This window comes from Parambassis ranga, chromosome 4, assembly GCF_900634625.1.
Source record: "Parambassis ranga chromosome 4, fParRan2.1, whole genome shotgun sequence".
Taxonomy (NCBI): Eukaryota; Metazoa; Chordata; class Actinopteri; family Ambassidae; genus Parambassis; species Parambassis ranga.
The window spans coordinates 698,287-714,752 of NC_041025.1; the positions used below are offsets into that span (position 1 = coordinate 698,287).

Here is a 16,466-nt window from a genome sequence, read left to right on the forward strand (position 1 = left end):
ATTTGGGGTGTTTTCAGATCAAACCAGATGCTATTCTGAAAGCATTCAGCATACAATTTACCACAGTCCCCTGCACTGTATCCCATCCATATGCTTCCATCTTTACACCACACAGTTTGTGGTCAGACACCTCTACGATATGAATGTGTTAACAAATGAAGTACTGACTTACCATATTTATTGATGACACTGGTCCGATGCTATTGACAAATATGTTGACATCAATGACTGTTGGTTTAACTGTGGAAAAAAGGAGCAAAGCATTACTGATCATGAACTTATTTATGCACCATTCTAAACAGATGTAAAACTAACAGATGGAAACTGCATTTAGCAGCTGCTGACCTCAGGGAGCTATGGATGGAAAAACTGAAATCTGCTCAGTGAAATGCTGCTGTTTGGTTTTGTTTAGCCATTTTATTTTTATTATTTTATTTTCAGTCGTGTATTCTGTTATGCCATGATTGTCTGAAGGAGAGTAAATTCTCCACTATCAATAATGTCATTGTCAAACCATATTATGACCCTTTACCAGTTTTCGGTGCCCAGCCTACCTGTAATCACAGCAGATTGAAGGCCTGCTCCTCACAGTGCTAAACATAACACTTCACATGTAACCAAATAAACTAGGTAACATCCTCTTGAGTCTGCCGGGAGAATAGCTAATTGGCCCAAGGGGCGGTGACACAACAACATTGCGCTGCCCACAGATGCGTTTGTCTGATATTTGGCCTTATATGTTCAGGTTTGGCTAAAATATGACCAATAATTGGCATGATTAATGCACATTATACTGTTCATGTCACAGGAGGGTTAACTAAGCTTTAACAATCAATTTAGTGTTAAATTGTGGGCTGCACAAACAAACATGAAAAATGAAAAAGCTTGCTTTAACCGAAACTTCATATCAAAGTTTATATACTGTATATTAAGTTATTGATACAATCCTGTCCAAAAATGGATCAAAAGTGTGATCATTTGTGTGGTTTGTCACAGAGCTCCTACACTACTATGTAAAGGGGCATTCATAAATTCAGGCAATTCATATAAAGATGTGACATTCAAAAAGTAGTGAAAGGTGCACTAAGCCTTTATTAATATTTATATTTCATTTTAACAGCAACATGCAAAAAACTCTTCTTCAGAAGTCAAGACCACAACCCTGACAACATCACAGCATCAGCAGGTTCTGAGACAAACAGCAAAACTGATTGTGCCCTTTTATCAAACTGTACCAGAGCAGCCTCACCATCCATCTGAGAGCACATGAGATCTCTCCAAAGCCTGGCCAGTGTAAAGCTCTCTCCTGATCATAACCCTGATCCATTTATATTTGTCCAGTCCTTTCCTCTTGGGTTGTTTTTCTGCTTAGGTGTAACAGTGCCATTTAAAGCTACAACTTGAACAGCTACCTGACAGCTCTGACCCACTGTTGCCACATACATTCACATTTGCATGGCATAGTGCTCCCCCATCATTTGCATTACCTGTCTTTGAAATCTTTGTGTCCCAGCCAATTACATCCACAGCAAGAATTTATCCACCTGCTTTTACATGCTAACAATGTAGCAGGAGAACATTTGTGGAGAGTCCCTGCTGAGACAGCTTTTCAACAGCACTATCTTTATACCCACAATCACCCACCTGGTGAATCAACTGTATAAATCTGAAAAACGATCCAAATTGAACATTTGGCATAAAATCTTTTTTTATATACATGTCTGTAAATCAGTTTAATCCACTCCTTTTTCCATGCCATGTTCCTGGAACAGGATGCAGGCAACCACCAAAACAATAAATTAACTGGAGACAATCAGTTAGTTCAATAGTTGGTCTTCAACTCTCCTCTTTTTAGCAGTGTATTCATGCGATACCTGCCTAAGTGTGTGACTCCATAAATTATTGCTAATAAGATCTCAAGCCAGTCCTCATACCAAAAAACTCTTTGTCTTTCATTGCACATAATGTTTTTCTTTTTAAACTGGCTCATAAAGATTTTCAAACACAACAGCAGCAGCATAGTTTCATAATATTTGCAAAATTACTCACAGAGCAGTGTGTGTGTGTAGCAGCGTTTGCCATGAAGGGCATGGACATGTGAGGATTTTAATGAATGATAATATTTGGATTGGCTCTCTGGTTTTTCACCTTGTGCCTCCTTTTAGATAAGTACACACTTCCACTTCCAGTCAGCTCTCATTCCATTCTTTACCCTTAGAGTGACCCATAATAAATGTAATTATCTTGGTGTGTGTGTTGCAAAGTCCCACTCCCAACTCTTGAGGGCCATTTTTACACCACGTTTGCAGCACACTCAGCAAGATCTCATGTGTTGGTCCAAAATGCCCTTGACGTTGGCTGGACGAATCAGCATAACAAAAATGTTTGTTTATATTGTTCTTTATATTTCAGAGCATTCTGTACTTCCTTCCAAAAGCACTTCACTAAACTTGATAGTCTCATCTCCTCCTTTATTTGGAATAATAAAACACCTAGGATTAGGAAGTTGTTTTTACAGAGGCATAAAATACAGGTTGTGGCGTTACCTAACTTCCAAATTTACTATTGGGCTGCGAATATTAGGAGCTTGTTATATTGGCGTTGGGATACACCCTGCCTAACTGGTTGCAAATCGAATCTGATTCCTGTCAGCCCATCTCTCTCTTAGCTCTCATGTTCTTCCATCCCCTTACATTTTCCCCAGACCTGCCAGAATCCAGTAGTGTCACTCCTTAAAAATTTGGTCTCAGTTTAGGAAACATTATGGATTAGTGTCCATGTCGGTCTACTCCCCTATCGTTGCTAACCACTTATTTCTGACCTCTCTCTCAGATAGTAGCATACATTCACTCAGTGGCTTAAAAATGGAGTGAGTTATATAAAAATGTTATACAAGGATGGCATCTTCATGTCATTTGTTCAGGTTTGTCAGGAATTTTCTTTACCAATTTTTTTAAAGATATTTACAAGTCAGGCATTTTGTAATGAATTGCTTCCCTCAGTTTCCTTCACCACCACCAAAATCCTCACTTGAACTGATTCTTGAGGCCCCACCTCAAGTGAGAGGAACCATATCGAGGCTATATACAAATATTTTATATTTGAGATGGAATGATCTTCTTTATCCATTATAATAGAAAACTGGGAAAAGGATATGGATGCCAGTATAACTGAGGATCAGTGGGCTAGCATAATTCAGAGAATTCACTCTTCATCCATTTGTGCGAGGCATAGCCTCATTCAATTATGGTCGTATATAGGCTTCATATGTCCAAGGTCAAACTATCTAAAATCTTTTCAGGAGTCAGCCCTATCTGTGATAGGTGCAAGCAAGTACCCGCTACATTGTATCATTCATTCTGGTCTCGCCCCACCTTTGGTGTACCGTTAGAGAAACAACGTCTACAAAAACCACAATTACATATTATAGCCTACTCTTCCCTCCAAACTTCAAGGCTTGCAAAGACAGATGGCAATGGCTCAGGATGACTTCTACGTCTCCTCTCCCTGGCTGGTATCCTAAATATTATTGTTTACTGCTTTGCCCACTCACATTAATGATGCTAAGAGTTAGACCTGCTGCTTGGATCTTCCCCAAGGCCCTGGAGAACTTTATCAGCCTTTGGAAAGTGGCTGGTGCTCCCTGCAGGCCAAAAGGCATCACTGTGAACTGATAAAGTAAAATAGGTGTTTTGAAATGCAGTATAAGGTCTGCAGGAGGATTCAAGAGGCACCTGCCAGTACCCCATACACAGATCCAGTGTTATAAAGTACATAGCAGACCTAATCCTCCCCAGCAGTTCATCAATTCAAGGCATGGAGTAGGCATCAAATTCCAAAATGTAAGCTTCTAAAAGTCAATGCAGATCCGCAGAGAGCCATACTTCTTGAAAACAATGACAACTGGACTGCACCATTCTGAGTTTGAGAATGTAATTACTTCTCTCTCCAACATGCTCTCAATTTCCTTTTGAATACGGTAAGACCACTGGCAAAATGGTTGTGCATCCTTCAATGACAAGAATGTTGTCCTCCCTGGCTGCAAACAGTGAAGGTACCTCCTGGAAAACCTGGAAGATACTGGAGACTGGACCAAGTGATTTTTCTGTCCAAACCTGTGACAAATTTCTGATAAATTCACAAGAATATATCATTTTCATGGAGCATTTTGTCCGATGGGCATTACACAGTGGGCTTTGTGTAATGGCAACTTCTCCAACATGTAAGTCCAGGAAGACACTCCAGGTGTGAATTAACATCCCACATCCCAGGAAGTCAATGCCAAATATGTTCAACAAACAAAGGGGTCTGCGCCTAGCTTGGGAGGTGTTTCTTCAGGTATAAATGTTCCTTTCTCCCCATGCCTGGGGTCTTTCTTCACTTTGACTGCTTGCGTGTCGACTGACCTTTTTTTGCAAAGAAATAAAACCTTGTCGGCCGCCAGTAGTCTCTATTTCACTTTTCACCAGAATATGAGAATTTCCACAACAGTTGCTACTCCTACTAAAACGACAATAGCTTGACTCAGTTGAGCCAACCAAATCGTTTGTTTACCCTGTGCGTCCAGCGCACAGCCTCTAGTGAGACCTCTTGAGATTTATTTGTCATCATGGTGGACAAAGGATAATGAACAAGACCATGGAGATGTTAGCTAATCTTTCTGTTTAGTTTGCACAGAATTTCATTGTACTAGCTGCACTTGCTAACAGACACAAAGCACAGCCTCATCTGTGGCTAACACTGATGTTTGATCATCATTTGCCTTTTTTGGGTAAAATAAAAGTAGAAATTTCCTAATTAGATTAGCGTAAGCCTGTCATCCCTCAAATAGTCTTGGTTAAAACAAATAACAAAAGTCACATGTGATACTGCATGTCATGGAGTCTGAATATATTATTTCCCACCTCTCTTTTCCCACTGACTGACAGACAGCACCGCAGAGCTTACTCGCTGTCCGAACTTTCCCAGTTTACAATAGTCTGAAATATTTGATGAGCTAAATAAACTTACTACTACTACTGATGTGAAGTGTCACAACTGACCAGTGCTTTTGACCTCTGCTGGGCAGTGCCTTATTTTGAGTGGGATGGTTCTTCCTACCACATTCTCTCAGAATGACTCCTCAGCTAAGAAGGTAATCCACCTTTGATTTTCAATAGTTCCTCACCAGTCACAGGAAGCTATAATGCAGTGCGTGGTGATGGGCAGCCGGTGCTGGAATAAAGAGGATTAACTTGGCTATTTGAAGACCAAAAAAGACTGAACACAGTAGAATCAATGCCACAGTATTAACCCTTTTCACCCAAAGCCTATTTTTGAGGTCTTAAGATCAATTTCTTTTTTTAGTAAACTAGCCCCAAAGTATGGAAGCCCATGGCTGTAAAAATGCATTTGAGAAAAAATACTAAAAGTTACATATTTAAAGCTACTTCTACTTACACACTTGATTTTGTGACCTCAAAGGCCTCAAAGATTATTATTATTAATGGAGGGGGGTTCTGGTGATAATGCGAGTAGCAGAGATTGACTGAACTGGACAGAAGAGAATGAAAATGGCAGTTTGGGTTTGAGGAACAGGCAGAAATGATTAATAAAGGGATGTGAGTGAAAGGGTGGAGGTAGGATTGTGTCATCAAGGCAGAGGTGTGTGTCATCTGCACAACAATGGAAATATATATTCAATTTTTTTGAAGATACAGCCAACAGAAAGTTGACCAAAAACAGTGAGTGTGAACTGAATTTAGAGAGATAAGATTTAAACCAATTCAAGGGTGTGCCACTGAAGCTAACAATAGCTAGTCTGTCTGGGAAGATGTTGTGATAAATGGTGTCAAACGCTGCACTCAGATCAAGGACAATGAGGATGGATAACAATCCAGAGTCAGCTGCCATAAGGACAATTTTTTTTTTTAGATACCTTAATAATCCCAGAGGGAAATCGTTTTTAGGGCTGCTGCCAAGCAGTGTCATACAATGACCAGCAAGGCGCACCACACCAGTGAGTGCACTGGAGGCAGTGCGGGTAAAGTGTCTTGCCCAAGGACACACAACAGTGACTAGGATTTGTTCCAAAGCAGTTTCTGTGCTATTAAGGAGACCGAAACTCAGACTTATCAAAGATGTCAAAATCACAGAGGTCAGAGTGGATCTGAGAAGTAACTTTTCCCCAGTTTTTAAAAGGAAGGTTACAGCTGGGGCTTAAGTACAGAAGGACTGGGCTTCTTTAGTGCAGACTTATTACAGCTGATCTGAAGATGTGCTAGTGCAGCTTATACTGTTGGAGACAAAGGTCCTTATTGTTTCACAAAGCAATTACATGTGGCAGAGTGGTTTTGGATAATGATCAACAATCAACAATAAAAGATAGTGACATGTGGTCATCTGAAGTAACAGCAGCAAGAGAGACACCAGTAAAACAATTAATATATTTATATTTTAACTGCATATCCATATTGAAGAGAACACTATCAAGGACTGTGACGTCACCCAGTATGGCCCAGCCGGGGCCCCACCCTGGAGCCAGGCCCGGAGTTGGGGCTCAAATGCGAGCGTCTGGTGGTCGGGCCTTTCCCCATGGGGCCCGGCCAGGCTCAGCCCTAAGGAGCGATGTGGGGCCGACCCCCCATGGGCTCACCCCTTGTGGGATGAACCGTAAGGGGCCGGTGCGTGAATTGGGTGGTGGTCGAACCGATCACTGGACACAGAGACTGGCTCTGGGGACATGGAATGTCACCTCGCTGAAGCAGTACTCCACCAACACTGTTTTCGACCGTGTCCCTCGCAGCATTTTGTGGGAGGTGCTCTGGGAGTATGGGGTCCGAGGCCCTCTGTCAAGGGCTGTCAGGTCCCTGTATGACCGGAGCAGGAGTTTGGTTCGCATTATCGGCAGTAAGTCAGACCTCTTCCCGGGCATGTTGGACTCCGGCAGGGCTGCCCTTTGTCACCAGTTCTGTTCATAATTTTTATGGACAGAATTTCTAGGCGCAGCGAGGGGCCGGAGGGGGTCTGGTTTGGGAACCACAGGATCTCATCTCTGCTTTTTGCAGATGATGTTGTCCTGTTTCTTGGACCTTTGCAGCCGAGTGTGAAGCAGCTGGGATGCGAATCAGCACCTCCAAATCTGAGGCCATGGTTCTCGACTGGAAAAAGATGGCTTGTCCTCTCTGGGTGGGCATCTGTTTCGGATGCCTCCTGGACGCCTCCCTGAGGAGGTGTTCCGGGCATGTCCCACTGGGAGGAGACCGCCGGGAAGACCCAGGATGCAGGAGAGGCTATGTCTCTCGGCTGGCCTGGGAACGCCTCAGGGTCGTTCGGTGTCTGGTGAGAGGGAAGTTTGGGTGTCCCTGCTTAGACTGCTGCCCCTGTGATGCGGCCCCAGATAAGCGGTTGAAAATTAATGGATGGATGTATATCCAGGCAAGTAAGGTTCTTTGTGAGAGCATTTTTGATATTGTACCTCGATAAAGTTTATGTGGGTTGCTGGAAAAGAGATTTCAGTCAACAGTTGATTCTTAGATTCAAGAGGACTATGGGGTTATTGGTCTGGCTGCTATTTGCCATTTAGTCCCTCTACAAGTTTAGCAGAAGCTTGGTTTGCTTTGCTGGCAGTAAGAGGAGGACGGTGGAGGCTGGACATTCTTTCTATAATCCTTACAGAGAGAATTTCTTGGCAAAGCCAGGAAGCAGAAGGGGTCCAGTTAGGTGGCCTCGGGATCTTTTTCTTGCAGATGATGTGGTTCTGCCAGCTTCAGGCAACAATGACCTCTATCTCTCAGTAGAGCAGTTTGTTGCCAAGTGTGAAGCAGCAGGGATGAAAATAAGCACCTCTGAATCAGAGGCCAAGGTTCTCACTAGGGAAGTTAAAACTGAGGAGCAGCAGCAAATTATGCCAGTGTTCATTCAGACCTGAAGTAAAAAGTTGATTTTAACTTTACAATTGAGTGATTTTGAGATACACTATTTTTTTTTAACACTTTTTTGTGGAACGTTTTCATTTTCTGCATTTCTCACCTTTCCCTATGGCTGTAAGTGGTTGACTGGTCTTCACTGCTGCACTTTTTTGTCCATTCATTTTATACAGAAGGCTAGCAGGAACTCCCAATGACATAACTAAATGTTGGAGCCTATTCATGGTATTCATGTCTGCACACTGTGCTGCAGCATAATGACTGATGGCACACAGGCTTCAACTGTTCTCTCACTGTCCAGGCTTATTACTAAAGGAAATGCCAAAGGGTTCTGAAATATTCAAAAGGCAGAACAGATTACTCCCCTCTGGCTAAGTGTATGACAGCCAATCAAGTGTGTCCCAGTAAGTAGGAACCAAAGCTCATTTATGATTGCAAGGGAGAATCACTTTACTATGACTACAACTAAAGCTGAAGACTTGTTAAACATTTGTATTGACTCCTTGATGTTTCTTCAGCCATTTCTGACACAACAGTGAGTATTTACACAAAGTTTTTAAAGCCAGTTAAAATGTTACTTAAACTTAAAGTTACAGAAAAATTACAGTCCACTAAATGCACAGATCAATCACTCACATTCATTGGCCAAGTCTGACATATCCTCAGAGTAACCATCACGTTACTATAGGTAACAGTCTAAACAAAAGCCTGTCATTTTTCTGTGTGAAAAGGTTCCATCTGAAGCAGTGCATTCCTTTTGTCTTTTTTTCTTCTTTTATGCCAGCATGTTGTGTTGTGATGGTGTCAGCTTAAAACTGTTTGTGCCTTGACATTATGCACAATGGAGAAAAAAGCACAGATGATAATTATAAGGAGCTTTTCTCAAAGTCCATTAGAATGCTACACATGTATTCATGTACATATTTTGCTGCACCCAAGTCACTAGTGTTGGAAGTCACATGCACTCTGTCATACATTGTAGCTTTAGGTAACCACAATTGTTCACAAAAACATTTACATTTAAAAGAATCTGCATGTATGACTTCAACTAATCAAAATCAAGTGTCAAGACATGATGACACATGAGATGGGATAAATTACATGTCACTGAGTGCTTTATTTTATATATATATATATATCAATGGAATTTACAAAAGTGATCTATTGATGCCTGAGCTTCACAACACAAGTTTGTGGAAGTATCATGAGTAGCGCTCAACCAATATAGGAATTTTAAGGACCAATAAAAATATTTGCGATGTAAAAATCCGATATGTCATTACAGTGTACAGGGTTAAGTAATTATGAGTCAATTACGAGCCATTTGTTATTTGTCTTGATTTATTTATATTAGCAAGCGAGCTAACGTATAAGGTCACAAGTACACTTCTTGCATTCTTGGGAAAGGACATTACTGCATAACATGGTGGTGGTGCCTTCGATTATGGATTTTTTGGTACAGGATGCTTTAAATAAATTTAAATAAATTTAAAATAAAGAGAACATTCATTTCAGTCATTTGAGACTTGACTTGGCATTGCCCTCAAAGACTTGAGCCTTGACTTGGACTCGACTACAAAGACTTTAGACTTGACTTGGACAATATGACTTGTGAACATCTCTGTCACAGTGTCAACTTGTTTATGCCTTCACCAAAACTCCAACCTAGCCTCATTCTATTCCTTAATGACACAATTATTCTTCATCATTTGAACACACATTTGCTGTCTTCTTAACCTTGTCAGTAAACTTGTGATCTAACTTAATCTCACTCGGAATAAACACAAACACAATGATGTGTGCGATGCAGATGTCAGTGGGCCCCTCAATAAACTGCCGGTCCATTGGGACCTGGCAAACTGGCAAAGAGCTGGAGAGTGGAACACCATCGCCATCATGGCATTAAGGCTCAGCCCAAAGAGTGACTTGGGGCCAACCTCCCGTGAACTCACCCCCTGCAAGAGGAACCGCAAGGTTCTGGTGCAAAGTAGAAGGTAGGGTCCTCGGCAACTCGATCACTGGACACAGGGACTGGTTCTGGGATGTCACCTCACTGGGCTTGTTTACAGCTCACGATGTGACGGTGCTCCGTCTGACCTTTGGCCATGTGTCTTGGACACTCGGGTGAATAGAGGGGCTGAGCTGTTAACTGATCACCATCTGGTGGTGAGTTGGAGGCGAAGGAAGCTGGACAGACCTGGCAAGACCAAAAGTATTGTGCGGGTCTGTTGGGAACGTCTGGCCAAACCCTCTACCAAAGAGATCTTCAACTCACACCTTGGGGAGAGCTTCAACAAGACATTGAGTCTGAGTGGACCATGTCCTCTGCCTCGATTGTCGATGCGGCTGTCTGAACATGTGGCCACAAAGCCTCCGGTGCCTGTCATGGCAGCAACATCGAGTGGCAATCGGGGTCAGTGCCGCTGGACTGGCAGATTGGGGTGGTAGTCCCTCTTTTCAAGAAGAGGGACCGGGGTATGTGTTCCAAATACAGGGGGATCACACTCCTCAGCCTCCCTGGGAAAGTCTATGCCAGGGTACTGGAGAGGAGAATTTGGCCTATAGTCGAACCTCAGATTCTGGAGGAACCATGCGGTTTTCGTCCTAGCCGTGGAACACTGGACCTGCTCTACACCCTCCACAGGGTAAATAGAGGGATCATATGAGTTCGCCAAACCAGTCCACATGTGTTTTGTGGATTTGGAGAAGGCATTTGACCGTGTCACTCCAGAGGAGCTCGGAGTGGAGCTGCTGCTCCTCTACATCGAAAGGAGCCAGCTGAGATGGCTCGGGCATCTGTTTTGGATGACCCCAGGATGCAGTGGAGAGACTATGTCTCTTGGCTGGCCGGGGAATGCCTTGGAATTACCCCATATGAGCTGAAAGAAGTGTTTGGTGAGAGAGTAGTCTGGGTGACTGATGCCTCCACAACCGGCCCCGGATAAGCAGTTTGATAATGAATGGATGGATGTTCTTACTGTTATTAAAGCAATGTTATTCACGTGACAAAGGCAAACTTTCCATAGCCATAGCCAGAATGAGTGCAGTGTCCGTTTGAGGCCTGACTCTGTTTTGATCAGCTGATCACACACCTGGAATTCCGTATGTGTTGCTGGCCTCAGAAGGAGTTGCAGATGGCCCTCTGGTGGACAAACTATGCAAATTAAACAACCACAACATGGTTCTGTCATTTTGCTGTTTTAAAACGTTATATTTATCAGAGATATTGTGGCCGATACCACTCGACAAATAGCTGGATCTATTATATTAAATTTTATTGGTGGATAAAATTGAATATAATGGATCAAGTGCTAATGACACATTTAAAGACATTCCTGAGAAGGTTGGAAAACATCCAACACATCTGTAAATACACACAGCACCACATATTGACAGAAAAACACAGAATTGTTGACATTTTTGCAGATGTATTAAAAAGTGAAATATGATATGGTCCTAAGTATTCAGAGCCTTTGCTGTGACACTAATGTATTGAACTCAGGTGCTGTCCATTTTTTCTGATCAACCTTGGGATGGTTCTACACCTTCATCTGAGTCCAGCTGTGTTTGATTATACTGATTGGACTTGATTAGGAAAGACACACACCTGTCTATATTAGACCTTACAGCTCACAGTGCATGTTAGAGCAAATGAGGATCATGAGGTCAAAGGAACTGCCTGAAGAGCTCAGACACAGAATTGTGGCAAGGCACAGATCTGGCTATGGTTACAAAAACATCTGCTGCACTTAAGGTTCCTAAGAGCATAATGGCCTTCATAATCGTTAAATGGAAGACGTTTAGGATGACCAGAACCATTCCTGGAGCTGGCCGTCCAGCCAAACTTAGCTATCAGGGGGAGATCTGGTGAGAGAGGTAAAGAAGAACCCAGAGATCACTGTGGCTGAGCTCCAGAGATGCAGTCGTCAAACATCACTGCAGCCCTCCACCTGTCGGGGCTTTATGGCAGAGTGGCCCGACAGAAGCCTTCTCAATGCAGGACACATGAAAGCGTGCATGGAGTTTGCTAAAAAAAAACCACCTGAAGGACTCCAAGATGGTGAGGAATAAGATGGTCTGATGAGACCAAGATAGAACTTTTTGGCCTTAATTCTAAGTGGTATGTGTGGAGAAAACCAGGCACTGCTGGTGGTGGCAGCATCATGCTGTGGGGCTGTATTTCCGCTGCAGGGACAGGATGAATGGTTGCAATCGAAGGAAAGATGAATGCAGCCAAGTACAGGGATATCCTGGATGAAAACCTTCTCCAGAGTGCTCAGAACCTCAGACTGGGCCGAAGGTTTATAGATCGACCAACAAAGATCACTCCAAAAACAAGTCAGGCAATAGTCTGTGAGGCCACAAAGTAACCCAGAGTAGCGTCTAAGCAACTAAAGGCCTCTCTCTTGCTGTTTATGTTCATGAATCCAGCATCAGGAGAACACTGACAGAACAACCATAGTATGCATGGCCGAGCTGCAAGGAGAAAGTCATTGCTCTCCAAAAAGAACACTGCTGTCTGATGCAGTCTGATTCATCCTGCATATTATGTCCAAGAGTTGTGAAACATCTTTAGTCTATGAGTTCAGTTGCCTCAATTTAAGCTGTTGTGGATGACCAGCTGTTATTGCTGCAAATGGAGGTCACAGCAGATACAGAAAGCAAATGTTCACATGCTTTTACCTCTCTCACATTTATAATATTGGATCATTAAAAAGAAAGTATGGCATCAGGAGTAATAGACATTGAATCATTGTTATATTTATTAAATTAACTTAATTAACTTAATAAAGTTATTATTGTTACTATTGTAGAATTACAGCCTTTGAAAATCTGAAAATCTTCTGTAATTGACAGACATGAGAACATGAACATTACCATTATTAACACAAATATCACTTTAAAATTCAAGTCATGCAGTGTCAGCCATGTTCTTGTTTAACAATGAGCTTAAAAAGTCACATTCATTAATGCCAAGAGGACAAGGTCAGCACCATCTGCCATCAAAGGGCTAGCATCACAACAAATGGCTTCCTAATTTACTTATCTTCTGTCTGTGGTCAGGGTAACTGCATTTATCATTGCTCCTTTAAAATTATCCATTGACTGGCCAACCTGGGACTAATACAGATCTCTTATACCCTATAGAATAATTTTTCTGTGTGTGTGTGTGTGTAGAAGAGGAGAGAGAGAAGCAAGAAAAAAGGAGCTCAGCACAAAGGTCACTGTGTTTATTACACAGGCCCATAGTTGCTACATCAAATATTTGACAGTTGAATGGAGCAGCATAGCACACACATCCATAAAATGTGGATGTCCTGGATTGATTGCTATGTTCATCACAAATCATGTCTAACAGAATTATCTCTAAGACATGGGAATAATGGAGCCAGGAAATATATTATCACATTATACAGCTGCTGAAAATTGGTTTGCCATCATAAGACAGAAACTACTTATGCCACAAAAGTAATCTGTATTCTGGAAAGCTGAATGTAAGTACCTTTAAGGGAATTTGTGCATAACTTCAAAGCATCTTTTAAACTGAACTTTGAGTCTAGGCCCTTTTTGGAAACCCAGAGCTTGACCCCTGAGCAACAACACTGGCAAGAAGACTCCCCTTTTAATGTCAACAAACTAGACTGGACTCAGAACACAGACAAGTAGGTAGTAAGTACAGAAGTACTTGTACTTGTACTTGTACTAGAAAGTACAAGAAGGGCCAGAGCAGGCTCCACCTACTGAGCAGACTGTGGTCTTTTAGAGTGAAAAGGGCACTCCTGATGACCTTGTATGACTCTGTGGTGGCATCAGTCACCCTGTATACGGTGTGGTCTGCTGGAACAGCAGCATCACTGAGAGGGAGAGGAAGAAGTTGGACAAAGTCATCAGGAAGTCCAGCTCTGTCCTGGGCTGATCTCTGGACACAGTGCGGAAAGGGGGGGGGGCAGGAGGGTCCTGGCAAAACTGACATCCATGCTGAACAATGAGTCCCACCCCCTGCAGGACACCCTGTCAGCTCTGCAGAGCAGCTTCAGTGGGAGACTGCTCTCGGTGGAGGAGAGATTCAGAAGGTCTTTCCTTCCTGTTGCTGTCAGACTGTACAATGAACACTTCCTGATAGGTGCAATATTCATACACCACAGTGTACAATAAATTATTTATTTAGTTTCTTTTGATGCACTAGTATATCTTTACAAACCACTTCAACCTCCATTCATCTGTGCAATACCTGTTAATATGTATACTGTATCCTATTCTTATGTTGACTCTATTGTATATTTTATTGGTAGATTACGTTATAATGTAGGCTATATAGTTTTTTATTTTATCTTATTTTTGATTCTGTATCCGTGCTGTTGCAATAATGCAATTTGTGGGACAAATAAAGGTTTTCGTAATCTTAATTAATGAATTAATCTTAATTTCCCCATAGGGATTGATCAAGTAAATCTTAATCTTAATCTTAATTTCAAACAGGAAGAAAGGAGGACCCAGCGATATATGATGACTATAGCTAAAACTATGATGCTACTATACTACGGGGGTCTCTTTCCATAAAGCCCATAAGTGTTCCATGTGTTGGTAAATCTAACTGTGATCACTGACTTATAAGCAACATGAGAGGATCACATGAGACTGATAAAAGCACATGGATTTGGCTAAAGGGTGACTCAATGCAGAGGAAACGTGTTACAGTAAATGAGGAAAGTGAGACATCACTTGTGACCTGTGTAGCATTTATATTTTGTTCTTTCCTCCGTGGCCGAAACAATGAATGGACATGTGACCTCCAGCCTCCTGCACTGAGCTGACTGTAACACAATTCCTGCTGTTTATCCTAAAAAATGATACAAACTACATTTTGTCTGAAACAAAAACTCACAAGCAATAAATGACAGATGCATTTTACATGACGTTTGTTATACATCAACTGTAGGCGTATGACAATGCTGCTCCAGCAGGGCTGCCTTAGTAACCCTGACAAAGGAACGGACTGGACTCATCAGAACACAACATGGACTCCTAACATTCCACCTAAAGTTTTAACCTTCAAATGCAATTTATATTCATGAGGACAGGCTGATGAGTTACTGATGCTGAAAAACATGATCATTTTATCATGATTGGAACAAAAAAATGCTACTGACAACAAGTACTGCCAAGTAACACGTAAAGGAAAAAGGAACCAAACCACTGGAGCAGCATTCAGGTGGATTCCACTTAGTGTCCTCAGACTTTACATGTACAGAAATGTGCTATTTATAACATTCTCTTCCCGATTTATTCCTGCACTATGACTGTGATAATACTAGCAAAATATTGCTGTCCATCTGTACTTTATTGTCATTCTGCTTTTTGAAATCTAATGGCTTTGGACATTGAATGCTGCTTTTGTCTTTTTGAAATATTTTCATATTTTTAATGTTTATAGCTTAAATAAACTTTCTATGTGAAGAGTAAATAATGTAGGTTCAGGGTTACATTGCTGCATAAAATACATAATACATAACATTTAGCGGCAGATATTTGCATATTATCACATTATAACACCAACTGAATCGCACTTCTATCACAGTAATTAGTTACTTAGTGCACAGGAGTGTTACACAGCGGGTACATATTTATAAAACAAATAGTCACTCTTACCTCCAATATCCGGCCGCAGTTTCTTATCATATTCTTTCAGTAAATGATTGAGTATTTCCGTGGTGTCAGTCTCCTGGGATTTAGGAGCCAGCATCTGGTTCACGGTGACATCCTCGTAGTCCTCCTCGTACTCAGTTGTTAGAGAGCTACAACAGGTAAACATTAAAAATGTGTCTGAAAGCAGCAGGAGCACCGAGTCAGAGCAACTTAGACCAGCCAAGTTCCCTTTAGAAACACGGACAGATCACCAACATGCGTAATTCTTCTTTTCATTTTCAACTAAACTGCGCCACTTACCAGGCATGAAGAACTGACAGAAGTAACGCGTAAGCCAGTAATTTGGATGTCATGTTTCTCGCAGGTGGACAAGTGGAAATGTGTTAATGGGTGTGTGAGTATCAGAGTCTGGACGCGACGGTCACTGTTGATCGGAGGAAAAAGCGAGTGCCCTCATTGTTACAGATCACACTAATTGTCTTTCCTCAGACGGAGCCTCTCCTCTCCTCACTTGTTCAGGGGTTGCAGCTGGTCCGTTGCGGACACGGCTGGTCTTTTACGCCGGTGCGCACACTCAGTAAGCATCAACTGAAAGCCCCGAATCCATGAAAAACCAAGTCCAGTCCAAGTCTGCGTCACTCCACTGTCCTAACGACCATGCTGCACCTTCGAGCTCGTGCCCGAGAACACTTTTTCATGCTGCCAATTTATGACATGTAAAATGTGCCGATTAGACACACCTGTTGACCATGCGCGTTCTAAGTGTAAACAAAACAGTGAACTGTGGTGAATGTATGGACACATTAGGCTGAAAAAAGTGAAGCATGTTAAAGTGGACTTAAAAAACTTTTCTGTCAGTCAGTGACCGAATGTTCTTCCTCTGTGGCTGTCTTATTAATCACCTGTACTTTG

General features: G+C 42.1%; 1 protein-coding gene across 2 annotated transcripts in view; it reads right to left on the reverse strand.

Annotated features, from left to right (window-relative positions):
- Window positions 1-16,232, reverse strand: part of gabrg3 (gamma-aminobutyric acid type A receptor subunit gamma3) — a 46,157-nt gene extending 29,925 nt beyond the window's left edge. For both annotated transcript variants that reach the window (XM_028403592.1, XM_028403591.1), the window contains exons 1-3: window positions 15,855-16,232; window positions 15,558-15,703; window positions 173-240 (exon numbers count right to left, since the gene is read on the reverse strand). In XM_028403592.1, coding sequence (XP_028259393.1) covers window positions 173-240; window positions 15,558-15,703; window positions 15,855-15,907 — 267 coding nt within the window. In that variant the 5' untranslated portion in view covers window positions 15,908-16,232. The remainder of the gene's footprint in view (window positions 1-172; window positions 241-15,557; window positions 15,704-15,854) is intronic.
- Window positions 16,233-16,466: the final 234 nt, after the last annotated feature.